General features: G+C 36.2%; 1 protein-coding gene across 1 annotated transcript in view; it reads right to left on the minus strand.

Annotated features, from left to right (window-relative positions):
• The window catches only part of LOC131432667 (14-3-3 protein epsilon), a 69,529-nt gene extending 53,552 nt beyond the window's left edge, over positions 1–15,977 (minus strand). Inside the window, exon 1 of the mRNA XM_058599070.1 lies at positions 15,383–15,977. Within this exon, the coding sequence (XP_058455053.1) occupies positions 15,383–15,446 (64 nt within the window). The 5' untranslated portion in view covers positions 15,447–15,977. The remainder of the gene's footprint in view (positions 1–15,382) is intronic.
• Positions 15,978–20,779: the final 4,802 nt, after the last annotated feature.

Below are 20,779 nucleotides of genomic sequence, written 5' to 3' on the forward strand. Positions count from 1 at the left end.
TTTTTAAAGTAAACTCTTTGACACTTAGAAAATTTTCGAAATTTCTAAGAAATTCGGCATAAAAAAACATAAATTTCAAATTTGGAAATCTCTAAATTTTTCTATCCCAAAGCCGATTTTCACAAAATAAAAAAAAAAATCTGGACGTTTCATTCATTTCTACATTTGACATATAAAAAAACCTCCATTTTGAAGTTTTTTTTCTACGCGGATTTCCGAAGTTCCCCGGATTTTTCTATGCGGTTTTCTTGTTTTGTCTTAGAAATGCATGAAACGTCGAGATCTGGTGTTATCCCGAAATTTTTTTAAGTAAACTCAGACACAAAGAAAATTTTGGAAATTTGTAAGACATCCGGAATCAAAAAAAATTTCGATTTTAGAAATCTCAAAAAGCCGATTTTCACAAAAAAAAATTTTAGATTATACCAGATCTGGACGTTTCATGCATTTCTAAGACATTTGGCATAGAAAAAAAGTTCTCCGGATTTTTTCACGCGCATTTCCCAAGATTCGCGGTTTTCTTATTTTGTTTTAGTAATGCATAAAACGTCGAGATCTGATGTTTTCGAAATTTTTTAAAGTAAACTCTTTGACACTTTCTCGAAATTTCTAAGACTTCAACAAATAAAATTCGATTTTGGAAATCTCAACATTTTTCCCGAAGTCGATTTTTACAAATTTTTTTTTAATTATACTAGATATGGACGTTTCATGCATTTCTATATTTGGCATCAAAAAAAAAATTTCTTCCATTTTGAGGTTTTTTCCTACGCTACGCGGATTTCCGAAGTTACGCGGTCTCTAATTCTCTATGTCCTAAAGTCGATTTTTACAAAAAAAAAAACATTTTTTTAGATTACACCAGATCTAGACGTTTCATGCATTTTTAAGACATTTAACATAAAAACAATTTTCTTTAGTTTTGCGGTTTTTTTTACGCGGATTTCCCGAGTTACGCGGTTTTCTTGTTTTGTCTTAGAAATGCATGAAACGTCGAGATCTGGTGTTATCCCGAAATTTTTTTAAGTAAACTCCGACACTTAGAAAATTTTCGAAATTTCTAAGACATCCGGAGTCAAAAAAAAAAAATTCAGATTATTGATTACACCAGATCTGAACGTTTCATGCATTTCCAAGATATTTGGCATAAAAAAATATTTTCTTAATGTTTGTTTTTTTTTACTTTGATTTCCGAAGATACGTGGTACGTACGGTGTTTTTTTTACGCGATACGTATCCCCCGCGTAAAAAGAGACCTCAGTGTACAGTGAACTAAATTTTCATTTGGTTAAATATAAGCAAATGTATGTCGATGTAAAGAAAGTACAGGGTTGCGCAGAGGAACCTGATACATTTTGTTCTCAACTCCACACTGGAACCAAACGAGGTAGGGAGACACCGAATGCGGGACAGGAAAGTAGAAGAATGGTAGTTTTTTTCGTCTAGTAGTTTTCCATCATGGAAGACTGGAGTTTCGCTCACTGCGTTTTTATTTATAACTCGTTTTTTTGTAGAATCAATCGTACGTTACAGCTATTCGTAAGTTTAAAATACTTTTGTGTCAGGTTCTTTTGCGCAACCCTGTATAAGAAACTCAATTTAACAAAGTTGACAGTTCGATACACATACAGTTCCATTCTGAGCACGCAGTAGTAAGGTACGCTACAGAGTTGAAGAATGTGCGTTAGCAGTTTATGTTAAACCATTTCCGAACGTTTCCGAAAATTATAGTCAAACTTATATGCTGCAATTGTTTTGATATGGAGAAATTTCTTCTCTGGTTTCTGAAACGATTGAGGGGAGTGTAATAGGTCTATACCTCTAAAATGGAAATGGATTCAAAGTTTGAATGGTGCGTTTTAATTGGCGTAGCAAAATCCTGCACTCCTGTTACTTCTGTGTATGATATTCAAGCTAAATAGGATAATATTAATCAGTTGCATCGCACGCACAAAGATTGGACATGTTTTTCTTATTATTATAATTATTATTCATCGCAGAATGTATTAGCTGTTTTTATTGATGATATTACTCCACCACGACGGTATTGCTGATTGAATTTCAAATACATCACGACGCATGGAATTTCGATGTGACCGACAAAATAAACTCACCCAACGAGCCCAAAATTATTGATATCGGATAATCCATATCCGATAAAATTGAGTTATAATCATCTTTACCGTTTACGTCACTTATACTATTATATCACCGGAGTGAAAGCCATTTGAACTTCAAACCTGTTTAATGAACACAGAGTAGCATTAAAACGAGCCTAACTTTGTTGAAATGTTTATTTCCACCCCTGGGTTGGGAATCAAATCCAGGTGGGCTGTTTGAAAGACATCGACGAACCAGACCGCAACTAGCTTAAGGACGGGTATTAATAAACGTCATAACAAACATCGACTAACCAATCACACTATATCCGTCTCCATTTTGACTTGTTTCGAGCTGTTTTTTGCACTATAAAAATTTATACCCCGGTATGAGACACCTAAAATCCACTAAAAATGTATAAAACACTTGAAAAAAAAAATTATAAGTGAAGTATCCATATCGATATTTTTCTATTTATTCATAGAACTTTCAGGAACATTCTTCCACGACATGTTATTTTAGAATGTCTAATGAATATGACCAGTGGCGTCACGTGACGAAATTTACGGGTTGTGCACTGCTTATGTGGTATAAAATCATAAGTCAATTAACCATTATTAGTGATAAGTGAATTAACCATACCATATTCTCCGGATTTGCGACTATCTTCTTTTCTGAGATCTAAAAAAAGTTTGACGGAAAAAGTTTGGCATCGAATGATGAGGTGCAGAAATGTTGGAACACCGTTAAAACGATTGCACTGTTTGCCAAAAAGAATACGTTGATGAATAAAATCGAAATTCGGAGAAAAGTTTTTTTTCTTAGTTAGACCGGAAACTTTTTGACCGGCGTGTTCCGTACGTTTTTTTTCTTAGACTCATCAGTACATACATAAGTGGAACTGTTTAAATCACCTCGCTGTTCTATATACCCTAGTTTTTCTTTAGAGATATAAACCCGATCCGAACCCAAACTCGACGGATACGGTTCGGATTAAAAAACAATGTTTGTCGGGTTCGGGTCGGGTACTGGTTGGGTTTGAAAGAAAAATAATTCTCGGGTTCGGGTCGGATACGTGCAATGGTTTTTTTCTTTTTTCAATCGAGTACGGGGCGAATTCGGGTTATTAGGAAATTTCACCTGGATCTCTAGAGAAAACATCGTACTAAGGATTAAATGACATTAACTTTATGAATGTAAGGCTGCTTATATTGAATCACGGGACGGAATCAATAGTTCAACATAAACTGCTAATGCACTGATGAGTTCAAGACGAAACGTAAAAATTTAGTAACATTTTCACTAATATTCATATTTATAAGAACGGTCATGTGCGCTTAACACAAAACCAGACGCCCTTGCTTAGTTAGCTTAGTTGACCGCCCGCGAATTTCCAGTGATTGATCATAAATCAGTTGAAATTGCATATTTAACCAAATGAATAATACTTGGGGAGTCGTAAAATAATGCTAAACGTGCAACCTAAACTGACTTAGAACATGGACTGATCAATAGCTTAGATGGCCACGCCCATGCAGGTCAATATGGGAAGGGACGTTAGTTGAACACATGTTTCTACTAGTGACCGAGGAATTCTCTACATCACCACTCTACCTGCAGTTCAACATAAACCGCTAGGCAACGTCAGGAAGGTCTTGGAACCAATCATAAGTGTAATGCAAATAGCAATAACTTTACGTCTGCCTAGAGGTTTATGCTGAAATGCAGGTGACCTAACAGTCCAACATAAACTGTTATGCAGAGACGAGTCTAAGACGAAATGTAAAGATAATGAAATTAGTTATGTGCCCTAGGTTAATCCCTATAAAAAATAAGTACTTGAAATGATAATGTTTGTTGAACGAAGGAGTTTTTAAAATAGAATAACCAGATGCGGAACAATGAAACAATTGTTGCAGAAATTAGGGAAAGAGATTGCATTTGTGGCCTTTTACGACATGGAAGCAGAAACCCAGTGGATCTACTCTTGGCTACATTTTCTGTCGCCATATTCCACACGGCCTCTGGGCTGATTTTGTCCGGAGAAAGATAATAGGTAATATATTTTCGATGGGGATAGATGGAAAGTTTAGCAATAATTATTCTAGCATGAAATAATGTAAAGCTATGAGAATCATGAATTTTTGAAAAAGCGATATACGATTTCACCTAATTTTTATTTTGGAAATCTCACACCTACGATTTTTCTTTGTTCACAACACCAAGCAAAATGGATTACACAACTTAACAGTTTTAATGGGATTTTGCCTTATCATTGAGCAAACATCGACCGAGTAAACACATTCATTCCTGTTTGTCTGGGCTTGCAACTGTTTCCGGAGAACCCAAGCACGGAATAACAAAAAAGATCTTTACGGTTTTGATTGTCAAATAGAATGTTTATTGTTGATTGGTGCTAAAGGGTGACGACAGCACGTGAAAGGTAAGAATCTTGCTTACAACAAATCAAAACGATTATTCCAGACTCCGACTAATAAGAATTCATATACTAGTGACACATTTCTGATTTGCGAACCTTCACACATTCACTGTAATAAAGGATTAACGCGAGACAGCTGATTGTGGAATGGTGATGAAAAGTGTTCTTCTTTGTATGACTTAAATCGAAAAATTAAGGTATTTGTTTTGTTTGTCCATAAATATGTTCAGTTCTAGAGTTTTCCAAAGTCCATGCTCGAAAAAGTACTTTTGTCAACAACGATATACATTTGTAAAATAATAAGTCTGGACATACATTTGTTGGATTTGTGTATATCCCTTGGTTCCCTTGCTAGAAAATGTATCAAAAGAAATGTACAAAGTTTTTCACTACACCCCAGCCGACGGATGAATTCTGTTCGGAACTTTGACATGGCTATCTTTATTTAATAATTCCCGTTCTGATTTCTTATTCATGAGATAATCTACTACCAGTATATTCCAACATTTTGGTCGAAACTAATTCCGCACGGGCTAGTCAACCAAGAGCGAGAGAGAGTGAGACGTCAGTTACGGTAAGACACATGGCATACGACGCGGCGTTCGGTTGATGGTGCAGGAAGGGGAAGGATAACTTTGGGAAACTTATTTGGTCTGTCGCTATGCGACCTACCAGCACTGTGAAAGCAGCATGGATCTGGCGTTCCGAAGGCGCTTGTCAAGTGGTTTTTCCTTTCGGGGATATTTCTTCCTTTCCAGTATGGCTCCCTCCCCCCTTTACCCACCAACAGGGTTTCACTGCGCAGAATCTAAACTTTTTTGAAGAAAGAAAGCAAGGAGGCTAGCCAACCAGCAAACAAACGCCTGGCTCCATAGCAGATGACATTTTGGTTATCTAATGTCATCTCTCCGGGAATGGCAGGTTGGGTGACGGAGCAGCAGGTGATGCAAGTGAACCGTGAATCTGACATAATCCCTATGATTGGTTCTGTCTACAGTCGGTGCCAAAGAGCACACGAATCAAAAACTGGACTGACTTTGAAGGAGTACAACTGTTACTGGCTGCTACAACGTGACGAGTTTGACTTTCTTATTACGCGAAATCAGGTTTAATGGCTTTTCCTCTTCTCTCCCCACCACCTCCTCCTCATCATCGTTTCGGATCGTCTACTGCAACCTATTTTCTTTGTTCGCGGACATTTCCTTTCCCGTTCTGCGGCGGCGAAACAGTGCAAGGTAGGAATCGATGCCGCAATCACGCTTATGACTGATGGAGCACGTATTCACGCTGTTGTTTTCCTGTGTTGGTGCGATACACAAACCGACCGATCGTTTTCGACCGACCTCCAAAGTGTTTGTGTGGGCTAAAACTTGAACACGGAGATACGGAACACATGCGAATTCGCGAATAGAGGCAGCAATTCGAATAGAAGCTAAAATTGCTGGAAAAGAAGAAGATTCACGTTCGTAATACCACATGACCGGGCCCAGAATACGTCAAATTCGGATAGAATGTCAGTATTCATACAAACTTCCGGGCACTTGAAATCGACTCTGCCCGAATCGAGCTTCACAACGCGAAACCGCTCCTGGCGGCTGTACGGCAAATGCAAGGATCGGATAGACATTTCGTGGCCACTAACACTAGAAGTAAACTAATCCAATGGCATGGAAAACCGACAAAGCGGTTTTTTTCTCATTCGGCCACACGACTACAACGCCATCGCGGTTGGCAGAAACGGTCGTATGACGCACCGAACTCGAATAACTTTTTTTTTTGTTGGTTCTGTTGCCGCTTCTTCATAAGTATTTTTGCTCAAGCGACCCGTCATCGATTTTTGCCGTGCGGCAACAGCAGCAGCAGCTTCTGTTCTACCGGGTGTTGTTACTGGAAGTTCTAAATTAAGGGAAGTCTCCACATAAGACACGTTTCTCGTTTAGTGCATTGGTGGCAAATAACCGCTATTTCCATTTGTCCTAAACTTGAAATATGACAGTGTTGCTAGATATTGCGGTTGTGAAATTATTTGCTGTTTGAGTCTGGATTGCAACTTTCCTTGATTCCAAAGATTACAGAGTTTTCAATTTGTAACTTCATTGAGAAAAACCGCATGTGTTTTTTGCATGAATATTCTTCGGTGTTTCAGTTTTCATGACATTTTAAGCGGCAATTTGAGATTTTAATCACTCATTACTCTGTAATGTCGAAACTGCAAATCGGATCGAATTGGAATCTAAAAGTGTGACAATCGATTGAACATTCCATGAGATATCGAAGTAAGTTCCACTTTAGATTTTTTGTCAGAGCCAGAGCTCAGGAACCAGCATAACCCAAAACGATTCGTATGACCATAAATTAATATGACGAACAAATTGTAATAGTTTGGAGTACAACTTAGAAGCTTTTTTGGATTGTCATCTTCTATATCGGTTTAAATTTTAAAAACTCATCACCATGTAACTCTAGAATAGGAAGTCAGAATTGGATAAAATTCATTAGTTTAGTATGGGGCCATAAATCCTTTAATTAGAATTATAGTTTTTGAAATTCGATTTGGCCTTCTTTGAGCAAACGATTGAGCTTTGAGTAACGATTTGATACTGGAATCGGAATTCAAAAATCGCTGTAGCCAAAGTCAGTTAAATTCACCTGAGGAGCTGTATAGTTTGCATTTGATTCAAAATGTTTGAAAATCACTGTAGACATCTTTAAGAAATCGTAATGCGAATTAAATTTTTGGGTACTTCTAAATACCGCTGAAACGGAAATAAGTTTATTTGGTTATCGAATATCCAAATCTGCAAACCCGATAAACTTGATTAATTTATGTGAAATAGACATTTTTATACTAATCACTCTGTATCTCCTAAACCGGAAGTTGGATCTGACTAAAAAGAAAGACTTTTCATTTGAATCTTAGATCGGTTCAGCCATCTACGAGAAAAATGAGTTACAAAATTTTAATTTCGTATCACATATCAACTTGTATTTCAGGAAGCTTGTTTGGGAGCATACGACTTTTCATATGAATCTGAGTTTGTAGAAAAAATCGTGTTTCACGTAGCTCCCAAACATTGCTTTGTTATACAGCGCTCAAAATTCCTACGACTGGAATAAAGCTAAAAGACACTTACACAAAAACATCGATATCTCCGTTAAAATGTACGGATTTTAACAATCTAAGTCTAAAAACATACTCTGTCTTTAAGGTCAATTGTGATAGATATTGTCAAAAAACATAAAACTTCGTATAACTCAAAAAGTAAACATTCGATCTCAAACCATTCAATAGCGTTCAGGGTGACGAAAAGACCTTTCATTTGCGACTAGCTTGATCAAAATCGGTCCAGTCATCCCTGAGATCTCGATCTCTTTGTTGACAACACACGGACATTTGCTCAGTTCGTCAAGCTGAATCGATTGGTTCATGACACTTTCTTCTAAAGTATGAGAGAATTCTATACCTATTTTTTATATTAATAAGAAAGGTAAAACTGGTCATATGTTTCCAATTCAATGCAGAAACAATAGCTTTTGCTCATCTTTTTGTCACTTTATGAGATTCCAAGAATGACATGTTAGCTATTTTTGATTTCTTCGACAGAATTGAAACGTGTTCCAGTAAGAGCGTTCTGCATCGATTGAAACAAGTCTCGCGTTGTTTTGTGATAACGGTCAATAAATCACCTATCAACATTCACTTTGAAGAGGAATTCTGAAAGACTCGGTAGTCGCTGAGAGTAAGTCATAACAGTAACTGATAGAGAAAAGCTTTCCCTTTCGTCCGGTGTTGAAATTAATACTCTATTTTTTCAAAGCTCACCTGAAATTTCATTCAAAAGTCAATTTTGAAAGGTAGTTTATTGGACGTTATCACAAAAAAAAACGCGTGAATTGATATTCGGACAGCATGAAATCTGAACTATATACACTGAGGTCTTTTTTTATGCGGTCTTTTTTTATGCGGTTTTTTTTACGCGACTTTTTTTATGCGAATTTTCAGAGTTATGCGGTTTTTTTTTATGCGAAGTTTCAGAGTTATGCGGTTTTTTTTTATGCGAATTTTCAGAGTTATGCGGTTTGCCCTTCTGCGGTCTTTTTTTATGCGAAGTTTCAGAGTTATGCGGTTTTTTTTTATGCGAAGTTTCAGAGTTATGCGGTTTTTTTTTATGCGAATTTTCAGAGTTATGCGGTTTTTTTATGCGGTTTTTTTTCATGCGGTACGTAAATTCGCATAAAAAAAGACCTCAGTGTACTAGATGAGAAAGAATTTCCCATCCACTATTATGCAAGTAATTCTTAACCGAAACCACAACACGGGGCCGAGCGTTGTCGTGAAGCAAAATGACGCATCTGGTCCCATATTCTGGCTTTTTTGCTTTCAATATCCGCTTCAAACAAATTAGTATAGATCGATGGCTTTTACTGATTGTTATCTGGTTCGTTGCAATTGACGCGTTAACTTTGTTGCCTCAATTGTTCAGAAAAACTTCAAGGATCAGCCGCATGTGGTTGTTCGAGACATTGATGTGGAACTAGAAAAAACAATTCTAATGATCTACAATCAAACAGTTCAATCAATCGTCACACTTTTGAATCCGCTATTGGACGAGAGGCTGCCTAGATTTATCTTGATTAGGAACCAACACCGAACATTGTTTGTTTTATAGCCGACGAAATTACATGTATGCAATTATATCTTTGTACATACTTGCGATACGGATTCTGATATTAAAGCTTCTCTTCGTCAAGCTTGTGTTCAAGTTTCTCTACCATCCTGCGATTTCGGTTGAAGCGATAAACTTTTTCTCATTATCAATTGAATTTTATCTTACATAAATTAGAAATTAACCTTAAGCACTCAAAATTTACCCTGGATAGTTATCAATTTCTCAGGCGAATCGACATAACAAGGAATTTCATCCGAGCTCGCATGACACAAGCTCAGAGCATACCAATTAAAGCTTCAAATCGTTTTATGGACCTTTTTGTCTTGCTGTCTAGCAGAGATGGCATTTCACCAGAGTTATACACGCTAGAGTCAGATTTTTGCCACACCGAGGATGAAAAAAACGAAGCACCGCACAAAGAGGAAAGCGCGCTTCTTCTCAGTGTCGAATAGACAGCATTTGAGTGTGTGCTTGTGGTTAAATCAGCTGGCGCGAGTGAAACACATTCTCTTCGCATGAATCGCTCACACGCGCTATCGTCTAAATACACCCAAGTGACCACTGGCGCGTGATGGGGAGCGAACACTTCTGTGAACTTCAATTAATAGAGAGTAGATCTGGCCTTGCTATGAAAAATTTGCAAGGAAAACCGAAAATTTTACGATAAATTGTTTTATTTTGCTGATTTTGCGTGTCCACGCTTCATCTACGAAAACCATACAGCAGAGTGCTCACCGGCGTGTACACCTCTGTGAAAGTATCTGCATCCACCTCAGAGAATTTATTAGCTAATGCTCTAGCACTTTGGTGCGATTCAGTGGAAGAGGTAAAAGGAAATAAACAAACGCACTCATGATGCGTGCACACTTACACAACAGTGGTGTATAAATGTGAAAGAGAAGAGCTCTCGTTGAAGTTGTCAGTGCGAGGGGAGAAATTTTGCTTGCTCTTCGTCACACAGAGGAGATAGACATCTCTGCTGTCTAGCAACAACCTACCTCTAGCATGCTACGCGTAGGACTGAAACGTTAGCTATAATTTTGATTCTATTTATAGATTCGCGTGTTTCCAACAGCTTCGCTTTTGCATCGATTGACCAATCGCTTTTGCATCGATTGACCAATCAACAGCCCAAATATATGCAATTATACCTACGTACATACTAGCGTAACGGATTGCGATATTTAAGCTTCACTTCGCCAAGCTTGTACCCTGGGATACTTGCAAATTTCTCCGGTGAAAACGACATAACAAAGCATTTCATCCAAACTCGCATGACACAAGATCAAAGCAAACCAATTAAAGCTTAAAATCGTTTTATAGCGCTTTGTGTCTTGTGGTCTAGCAGCTACCTTCCTTTGACATATGTTACACGTGATACTGAAATTTTGACTATAATTGCACTTACATGCTTCCCTACAGCTTCGCTTCTGCATCAATTGACCAATCAGATCTATGCATCCTAGTCTTCAGTCCAAAGTCAGCACAGAGTCTTAGGGTGAAGCCAGAGTGGGCGCGATGCGTAACGTGAAAGTTCTCCAATGAGAGATAGTAGCGAGTGTCAAAGTGACAGTGGTAACAAAACAATATAATTTAATTACATTCCTATTTATTGAAAAGAAAATTCTGATCAAAATGAAACGAAATCATCTTGACTGAATCTACTCTCATTTAAGCCATTTAAGCTCTCATTTGAAATTTTCATCGAGATAACTCGAAATATTCTCAAAACTCATTGCACTTTCATTGATTGCACATGCCAGTAATTTTTAATGTTTTCGAAATCTCTTTCCAACACTTGCGCATTCCGATAAAACTGCTCCGATTAGAGCTTTGATATCTATAAAATTATCTTCTTCCGCAATAACGAAAAATAATTAAAGAAACCTTTGGTCGCTCGTTAATCGCATGAAAAACTGTGCACGTGCTGCTTCGTTGTTTGTCGCACCGAAAATCGCTTGTCACTACGCAACGCCTCGTGCTGACTCTGAAATACATGTTAATTTTTTGCTGTGACCAAATGAACGAAATACAGAACTTTAATGATCGCATCGCTTCGCGTCGCGTGTCGTGCCCACTCTGGCTTCACCCTTAGATTTTTAACTGACAAAATGGAACACTGCTCACAATTAATCAAAATTTCAATTATATATTATTGAAAAATCGTGGTTTGATACGTTTCAATCGAAGCTTAGAAATATTTCCAATGAAATGGTGAAATAATAATAATAATTGATACAAAATTGACTGAGCTGTAAGTGTTCAAAACCTGACCACATTTTTAAGTGTATTTTTCCTTGATTTTCTAATTTGCAACCCTATATAGAAAACAAAAATGTGTTTCACATCATAAAAAACGACTAAAAACCGGACCTTCAAAGACCCCTAAAGCTATCTATAATTATGTTCAACCCAACGAGATCGAAACTGTCTTTTCTATTCACTCAATTTTCTCGGCGAGTACTGAACCGATTTCTACAACCTTAAGCTACTTTCGAGTCTTCTTTAGTTTAAAAGGAAAGTTTCGGATAGTTTCCGTTCCACAGATACCACTTTTTGGAATATATTTGGTACGCAAACCGACGAACTACATTTTTTCAATTTCGTCGAAGTCGATTTCGACAATTTTAGACTCGTTTGAAAGCTACTGCTGGTTTATGCTCTTAGTTAAAGTGTCTCCTGGTGGACAATTCCGGTCCAATATAAGTAACGTATTCGACAAACTACACCTTTGCCAATCCGCATAACTTTTCCGGAAATTATTAATCCAATTTTTTTAAACACTTGAGTTCGTTTTCCAAAAAGGCCATATATTAAGTTCAAGTGTATTATTGCTGATGGTTCCGATTCGGGAAACCATTTTCGGATATACCTAAATTTGTTACAAAATACAACTCTATGGATAAATCGATACAATAAATATATTTAGATGACCAGAAAAGGACACGGGTTTGGTACTATTTATGGGCAATTCGGAGTTCCAGTGTCGTTACGTGACATCATCGACTAAACAAGGAATCGCTGGTACTCACTAGATACTAAAGAACAGTCGAAACTGGGCACTCCACTAGGCCCATGTGCTTCAAAAATACAGCAGACTTATTCCGAGAATGTACTCGACGCCAAATTGATGGAAATATGGTATGTTTTTACGAAGAAAAGTAGCTCTGAATTCGTCGTATCAAGCAACAAACCTCGGACAGGGAGCCGAGGTGGAGATTGATGGGGTACGATACGAGGTTGGGCTGGACATGTAGCAAGAATGCCGGAAAGAGGAAATGGCTTACGTGATGCCCAGCAGAAAACCTGGGAGAGGTGGTCGACTGCGTGGTAGACCTCGCACTCGCTGGGAGTGCGCAACGGGAGTACAAAGCGACTGGAGAGCGGCGGTTCAAAATCCTGGAAATCTACAATTCGATCGGTTATTAAAGTAAGTCGTACTTTGAGCATTTCCGTTTGTGCGTGTGCCGAAACAAGGTGGTGAATGCACATTTTCGGAACTGATAAATTCATCACAAAGAAATGTTATTGGTATTTCCTAAAGAAAAAAAATCTAATCTAAAATCAAAAGAATGAATTGAGAAACATTCAGTTTTTAGGGTTATTTTATTTTTGTTCGTGTTAGTTCCGCCTTTTTGAACGTGGATTCTTAGTGACGCGAATGTTTAATCAGAGCTCTTATCACAGTCAGCATCAATATTGAATCAATATTGAAGTATCACTATTGAATTAGCCCGCAATAAGTACATCAGGAATATGAAACTTTGCTTGGTATTGCCGGATGAACTTGCCCTTACACGATCATTAAAAGTGTCATTACTCAGTAATGACACTTCTGCTCAAACGCTCGTCATTACTGCATTACTGTAGATCATTACTTTTTAGCATTACACGTTCATTATTAATGATGAGTATTTGTAACTACTCCAGCACGGGGCTTGTAACCAGAATAACTTTCCCTCAGCAATTAAAGAATATTAGCAATATTCTTTATTTTCGTTTAGCTGAACATAAATTTTATTTGCCATTTAATAAGGTTAATAAAACATTAATAATTTAAATCTACATTTGTCATTTCCAGAAATTTTTTTCACGTATAGTTCTGAAGAGAATGTTTACTTCATGGTTGTCAAATTTTCTTATCTAATACAACTGACGATATTCAGCACTTCCACAAAAAATAATAAGACGAAATAATGTTGATAATGATGGAAAATCCGTAATTCCATCATTACTCGTGTCATTACTTTGACACTTTTAATGATCGTGTAAGGGTCGCTAATCAGCTGACTTTTAAAATCCCTATTTACAAATTATTGTATACTCTTATATCAATAATTGATGAGTCGATGAATTGTTGATTAAAACTTTATAATGTATACAAAGTACGAAAAAGAAATAGTTTCGACCATTTTCTCCAACAATAAAAGTATCGAACTGTTGTTTTGGAACATGAAGAGATAAGATTTACCTCAACAAATGGAATGATAGCTTCGTCTTTTATAGTTTTATTTTGTATTGTTAAGATAGAGATTTTTGCAGAGTCGAAATTTATATCCTAAGTTGTTTCATTTGGAAGTATTTTTTCGAAGGAAAGCAAAACTCGATTTGTTTACTTTTAATATCGTAAATAATAAAAAAACACAAACCCACACGTTAATAGAATAAATAATAAACTTACACACTACCACTGATTGAAACATTATAACTTAATTCCACTCAGACAAAACAATGCGTATCTCTTCCACACAACGTAAAGCTTTTGGTAATAAGGTTCATTGGTTTGTTCGAATTTATAATTGCGGCTCCGAATAATTTTTTATTCTTAGGTATTTAGGATATGACAAACATCATTTATGCAATTAGGAATCAGGTTTTTTTTCGAATTTTTCTATTTACTCGGTCGAAAATTGAAACCTATGAAGAATGCATTTACAAAACGATTTTGTATAGAATTATTAGTATGGTTGGAAAGAATTATTTTTAAAACTGTCTTCATGTTTAGAACAAGTAAGTAAATGCAATGCTTTGGCTAAAAGTATAAAATGAAAAGTGGTACAGTATTATCGAGATGTTTTTAGTTCTTGTACTTGCTAGTTCAATGTTTGTTTTAAATTGCAAGCCATTTGCACGATTTTTTACGTAGTTGATTGGTAAAGGCACAAACTACAGCGCTAAAAAAGGAAACAAAAAAAAATCCGTCATTTATGCTCTTTTGCAAATTTCAGCAAAACCTTTTTAACTGCAGTTGACAGTCAATATTTGTTTACTTTATCTTTCAAGAGTTTCGAAACAGAAATGTCATATGCAAATATCTTTATATAATTTTATCCAGCGTTATTCAAAAGAAGAAACAAACCAAGTGACCATTTGCAAATCAATGAGGTTTTTCAGGAATACGACATAACCTCACAAAATTCGCTAAATGAACATCATTCGACATTTGACGGTAGTTTAACATGTAAATTCTAATTTGAATACGTGTTAATAAAAATGTAAACAAATCACCGTTTGCTGTCAAACATGAACTTTATTTATTTGTGACGTCATCTTGTAAAACCCAATTACACCTGTAAACAAAAGTTACGCAAGTGATAACACTACCAAAGTTACAAATGACTGCATTTGTTTACATAAGTTTCCTTGTTCTTTCAATTAGTTGAACTCCCCTTTGTTGGTTCCAAAATATTATATACTTATGAGAAACTCATAATTTCGCTCGAAAAAATAAGACCAAATATGATAAAACTTTCGTTCAAGTTTGATTAATGCTTCATTTCCGATACCTGGCAGCCCTGGAATCTACGGCTTCGTGCGATAATACGCACACTAATGCATTATAAACACCTCCACAATCGTTCCACTTTTATGCTTGTGTGGTGGAAGTGAAGTGAGCAAACGTAAAAAGCATTTTTCGCTCCAACTTTTTCTGCCATTATCCAAAAAAAAGTACTGTCCTGGATAGACATATTCCACGATTTTTTTCGGTTCTAAACTACTAAGGAATTAACTTTTCCTTGTGCAAGACATGAACATTCTTGTAAGAATTATTTCTGACCTACACGAAACTCGTAAATCAGAGCTAGTAAGCCTTTTATCCGAAGAAAAAGAAGAAAGCATTCCTCGGTCTAATCTGACATCATGGAAGCTAGTGAAAATCTGGACTACTCACCGTCATATCGTTCCGCCTGTTCTGCCAATTTGGCCTTGTAGATATTATTCTCGCGTTCCGACATCTTGGGTAATTTTTGTTTCCGGCTAGGTCCTCACTAAAAATGGGTACACTATATGTGCGCGCCTGTGGATATTGTACTTCACCTACAAAACACACCGTACTGATCCTTACAGGTTTTCCGACTTTTTTTATTCCGTTCTTCGGGAGCTGCACTGAACACACTAGTTTTTTTTCTCTTCCGTTCACAACCTCCTGGCGATAGAAACGCCGAACAAAATGAACGCGCGAAGAGAAAACTGAACGAAACGGAACTCGCGCGGGGCGCACCCTCAAAGAACCTTCTTTACTGACACGGCACTTCCGGCACGGACACAGGAAACGGAATGGGTACCGCAAACGCTTTACTAGAACTTCTTGCCTGGAACTGGCTTCTGCTACGGCTATCTCTAGGAGCTTAGCTAGCTGCACACGCACTCTCTGTAACCGGGGGCTCTGGGACACCTCTGATTCTGACGACCGTTTCTAGCAAGGAGAAAAACCACTCTATACGCGAAAACGAGATTAATCAATATGGCCGCGCCCGTGTCTCTCCGGTATATCGATGCAGTGAAGAAAGGAAAAAACCGAAAGCGCGAGTCTGGAAGGCACTCACGAGAGCGTGATGGAAAGAGTGTACGCATGTCGAATGTTGTGAGTGGCAACGGATGCCAACGTTACATGAAAATTAGTCAGTCTTCTGTAGGGGAAACCCTATATTCGGGTATAATGTTGGCAAATGTTCATGTTTTTTGTAGTAACAGTCAATGGTAGCTGTTTAAGGGAATTCTAATGGCACCAAATCCGCTCATTGCAATTCATTTTCAAAGTAAATGTTGAAACACATGAATTTGAGCTATTTGTCATAACTTGTTACAAACACAGTTTATTTGTAAGCGAAAGAATTTTTTTTTGTGGCAGCCATAAGCAAATTTGGTCAAGAAACAATATTTAATATAATCGTTCAGTGAGTGAGTTGGAACCGACAAAAAATGCGAGATAAACCACAAAACGTAATATAACAGGTCGGCTGAAATGTTCGTATCGTTTCTATGAGAGGGCGCCACTAGAATTAAATCTATACCATTTTCAGTTAGTACCAACCTTCAAAAGATACGTGTATAAATTTGACAGCTGTCTGATTATTAGTTTGTGAGATATTGCATTTTGAGTGTAGCTACTTTTGTTATTGTGAAAAAATGGAAAAAAAGGAAAAAAAAGGTGATATCGATATAAATAGCGCACCAGGTTTAATCAGTCTTAATTTTCGAAATATACAGATTTTTATGTTGAATACTTGGCATCTCGGTTCCGGCCCCATATGAAGACATTTTCAAATATTTTAACGCAATTTTCAATAATCTCGGTTGTTTATAAATATCTTGAGCAACACAATATTTCATTATAAACTGTAGCAGAGATGATTCGGATCGCAAGAACCGAGTCCCTTTATTCATTATGGAATTCTTTCCCTTTCGTGCGGCATAATTTGAAACGACACTCGTACTAGATGGATAAAGATGTGTTCCACATCAATACTTTGATGTGCACATTGCATTGCTCGTCGTAATAGAATTGTATGTGTTCGTCGTGTTAGTGTTTTTTTTTTCAACTTTCATTTTGAAGAATCCTATGCTCTGTTAAGAAAAGGAGAAAACTCAAATATATCTTTTTGGTGATCGGTGGCACTGAAAAGTACCTTTAATTACAAAGACCTATGAAATTTGTACATAGACAGAATTAAGATTGCTCTTGGCATGCACACTCGGTAAAATTGTCCGAAAGGCTATAGCAGGATAACCATATGAAATCTGCCCCCAAAGGGAATTCATATTGTTATACCACATTCGAAAGGTCATAGACTGGAAACAATTTTCTCAAAGTTTCAACCCTTTAACTGCCATATTGACGGAGCTAGGGTGGTTCTATTGATTTTTATTTTATTTGATTTTTGAAGAAACTGCTTCTCCGAAAAATTTGAAAAAAATCAGGCATGTTTAAGGCATTATGGGGATGCTTCACAATTTTTTTCAAAATTTTTGAAGATGTATTTCTTTTATTAAAAAATACTAGAAAATTTTGAAACATATTTTTTCCCTCTTCCAATTTTTGCACCACCCTGGATTTTTTTAGTGATAAATAAAGAATTTTTGGACATGTTAAAATGGTATGTTTTCATATTTTTTAAAAATGTGGACGACCAAAATATTTAATTTTTTCTAAAAAATCAACAACAGTCGACCATGCGTTCCCATCATATTCTGAGAAAAGGAAACGCATGGTGCTTTATCTTAGCAGTTTCTAGTAGTAGTCGACCATGCGTTCCCATAAAGTTCTCTTAAAAGGGAAACGCATGGTGCTTTGTTCTAGTAGTTTATGATGCAACTCAAGCGCAGGGCTTAGAAATCAAAGTAACGAAAAGAAGGAAATGAGTATCAACCTTTGCATAATACATACACGATCATACTTCGGGTACAACCTAGAAAGCTACAAAGCAAGAACTTACTGGTATGTGGTTTATATATGAATGGTAGTAATATATGAACGTTGCGAGTATCACACATATGCAGTTCGGTTACGGCAGTCAAGAACTAGAGCGAGTGACTGTATATAATTCGATGATTCGATAGTGTTTCATGAAAAGGTCAAATCGATTTGCACTGTTGGGTCTCGTACAACGCGGTTTTCTTTTTGCCAGCTCTGTACATTTCACTAAATACATAGCGAGTTGAAACAGCAGTGAATATAATTTTTTCTTTTTTATATTGGTGTCAAACAAAAGTGGCCACTGATGAAGGTTGGAATTGATTTCTTAGAATTGTTTTTCCATAAATACGTTTATTTCTTAAGGCAATTTACATAAGTTGTTCTTCGCCGTAGCATCACTTTTACATAGAATTCTTATCATAATATAATACTAATATAGTCACATCAATTTGAGTTTAATAAAGCATATGAACGATGAACTGCTACAAATTTTAAAATAAGCTGAAATTTTTATACATTTTGTGGTTGATTTCATAACCCACTTGGAGATTTTTTTTATCGGCACATCATTTTTAATAAAATTTTGCTATTGGATGAACTAATGGACGCAGTAGGAGTCAGAACTAAGACTCAAAAGGGTCAATTATTAAATTGAAACTTCAATTGTCTTTATGAAATGATTAAGAAGTTTCATGTAAGAAAGGTCACTAAAAAATTTCTGTAAATTATTGACTGTATTTTTCATTTAAATAGGAAATGGGATAAAAATGTTATAAAAATACATTGCTGTTTCAATGCACACATTTTCTTTCTGATTCTTTTCGTTCATTCTATAGAATTATCATCGTCATTTGGTAGCTGTTCTGATTTAAGCATTTCTGACAATATTTTCGCCGGTCTCACAATTCTGGATAAAAACCGAGCATAAGGAAAGGTAGTGAATAATGGCGGCCTCGTGTGAACAGCAACCAACAGTTCTATTGCCAAAAACGCATTCACAGCAACGGCGCTGGATTCCCAAATATCCAGTCGAATTTGTAGTGTACTCGATATAGTACTTGTAAGCTTTTAAAAATGAGACTTATTACCGGCCTGAATAGCTTGTTTGTGATCTGTGTGTCTCAATTGGGTCATCTCGTGATAAAGCTTTAAATCCGAAATTACTTGGCAGAACATCCTTTTCAAAAGCTTCTATTCCAGAGCTACGATATTCCGATACTTGTTGCTCTCGTTCTCGGATTGATAATATTATCTTGTTAGAACTTCCCGTTCGCAATTTGAACAAAATTATTAAACCTGTAAAAACCTGGAAGCGTTCCTCTGAGAATGAAAATCACTTACTGAGTTAATTATGTATTCTCAGATATTTTCTGGAAAATATGGAGCTTTCTACACAATATACCCAAAAATTAAAGAGATCGATTCAGCGAATCAAGTTTTTTAATAGACATGGTCGATAAATGCTTGATTTGAAATTATGCAAAAGTTATAACTCAAAAATGAAAAATAACGCATCACTATTTTTTATATCTGTTGTTGTTTTAAATTTTCGAATAAATAAAAAAAATATACAGCGCTCTCAGTCTACAAACCATGAAAACCATCATAAAGATATTCGATTGAAGTTTTCAAACACAAAACTCCAACTTTATCTTTATTATACATTTTTCCAGAAAACTGTACACATCCCTCGATAACATATCTTTATGATAACTTTTGACACTGTAATGAAATTTTCATTCTTTCTTTCATTATTCTTTCTTTACATCCATCAGCAACACGTAAAAAACTGACACTCGCTCTAGTTCTTGACTGCCGTAACCGAACTGCATATGTGTGATACTCGCAACGTTCATATATTACTACCATTCATATATAAACCACATACCAGTAAGTTCTCGCTTTGTAGCTTTCTAGGTTGTACCCGAAGTATGATCGTGTATGTATTATGCAAAGGTTGATACTCATTTCCTTCTTTTCGTTACTTTGATTTCTAAGCTCTGCGCTTGAGTTGCATCATAAACTACTAGAACAAAGCACCATGCGTTTCCGTTTTAAGAGAACTTTATGGGAACGCATGGTCGACTACTACTAGAAACTGCTAAGATAAAGCACCATGCGTTTCCTTTTCTCAGAATATGATGGGAACGCATGGTCGACTGTTGTTGATTTTTTAGAAAAAATTAAATATTTTGGTCGTCCACATTTTTAAAAAATATGAAAACATACCATTTTAACATGTCCAAAAATTCTTTATTTATCACTAAAAAATCCAGGGTGGTGCAAAAATTGGAAGAGGGAAAAAATATGTTTCAAAATTTTCTAGTATTTTTTAATAAAAGAAATACATCTTCAAAAATTTTGAAAAAAATTGTGAAGCATCCCCATAATGCCTTAAACATGCCTGATTTTTTTCAAATTTTTCGGAGAAGCAGTTTCTTCAAAAATCAAATAAAATAAAAATCAATAGAACCACCCTAGCTCCGTCAATATGGCAGTTAAAGGGTTGAAACTTTGAGAAAATTGTTTCCAGTCTATGACCTTTCGAATGTGGTATAACAATATGAATTCCCTTTGGGGGCAGATTTCATATGGTTATCCTGCTATAGCCTTTTTATACATTTTGTGGTTGATTTCATAACCCACTTGGAGATTTTTTTTATCGGCACATCATTTTTAATAAAATTTTGCTATTGGATGAACTAATGGACGCAGTAGGAGTCAGAACTAAGACTCAAAAGGGTCAATTATTAAATTGAAACTTCAATTGTCTTTATGAAATGATTAAGAAGTTTCATGTAAGAAAGGTCACTAAAAAATTTCTGTAAATTATTGACTGTATTTTTCATTTAAATAGGAAATGGGATAAAA

The sequence above is a fragment of the Malaya genurostris genome, chromosome 2 (genome assembly GCF_030247185.1).
Source record: "Malaya genurostris strain Urasoe2022 chromosome 2, Malgen_1.1, whole genome shotgun sequence".
NCBI lineage: Eukaryota > Metazoa > Arthropoda > Insecta > Diptera > Culicidae > Malaya > Malaya genurostris.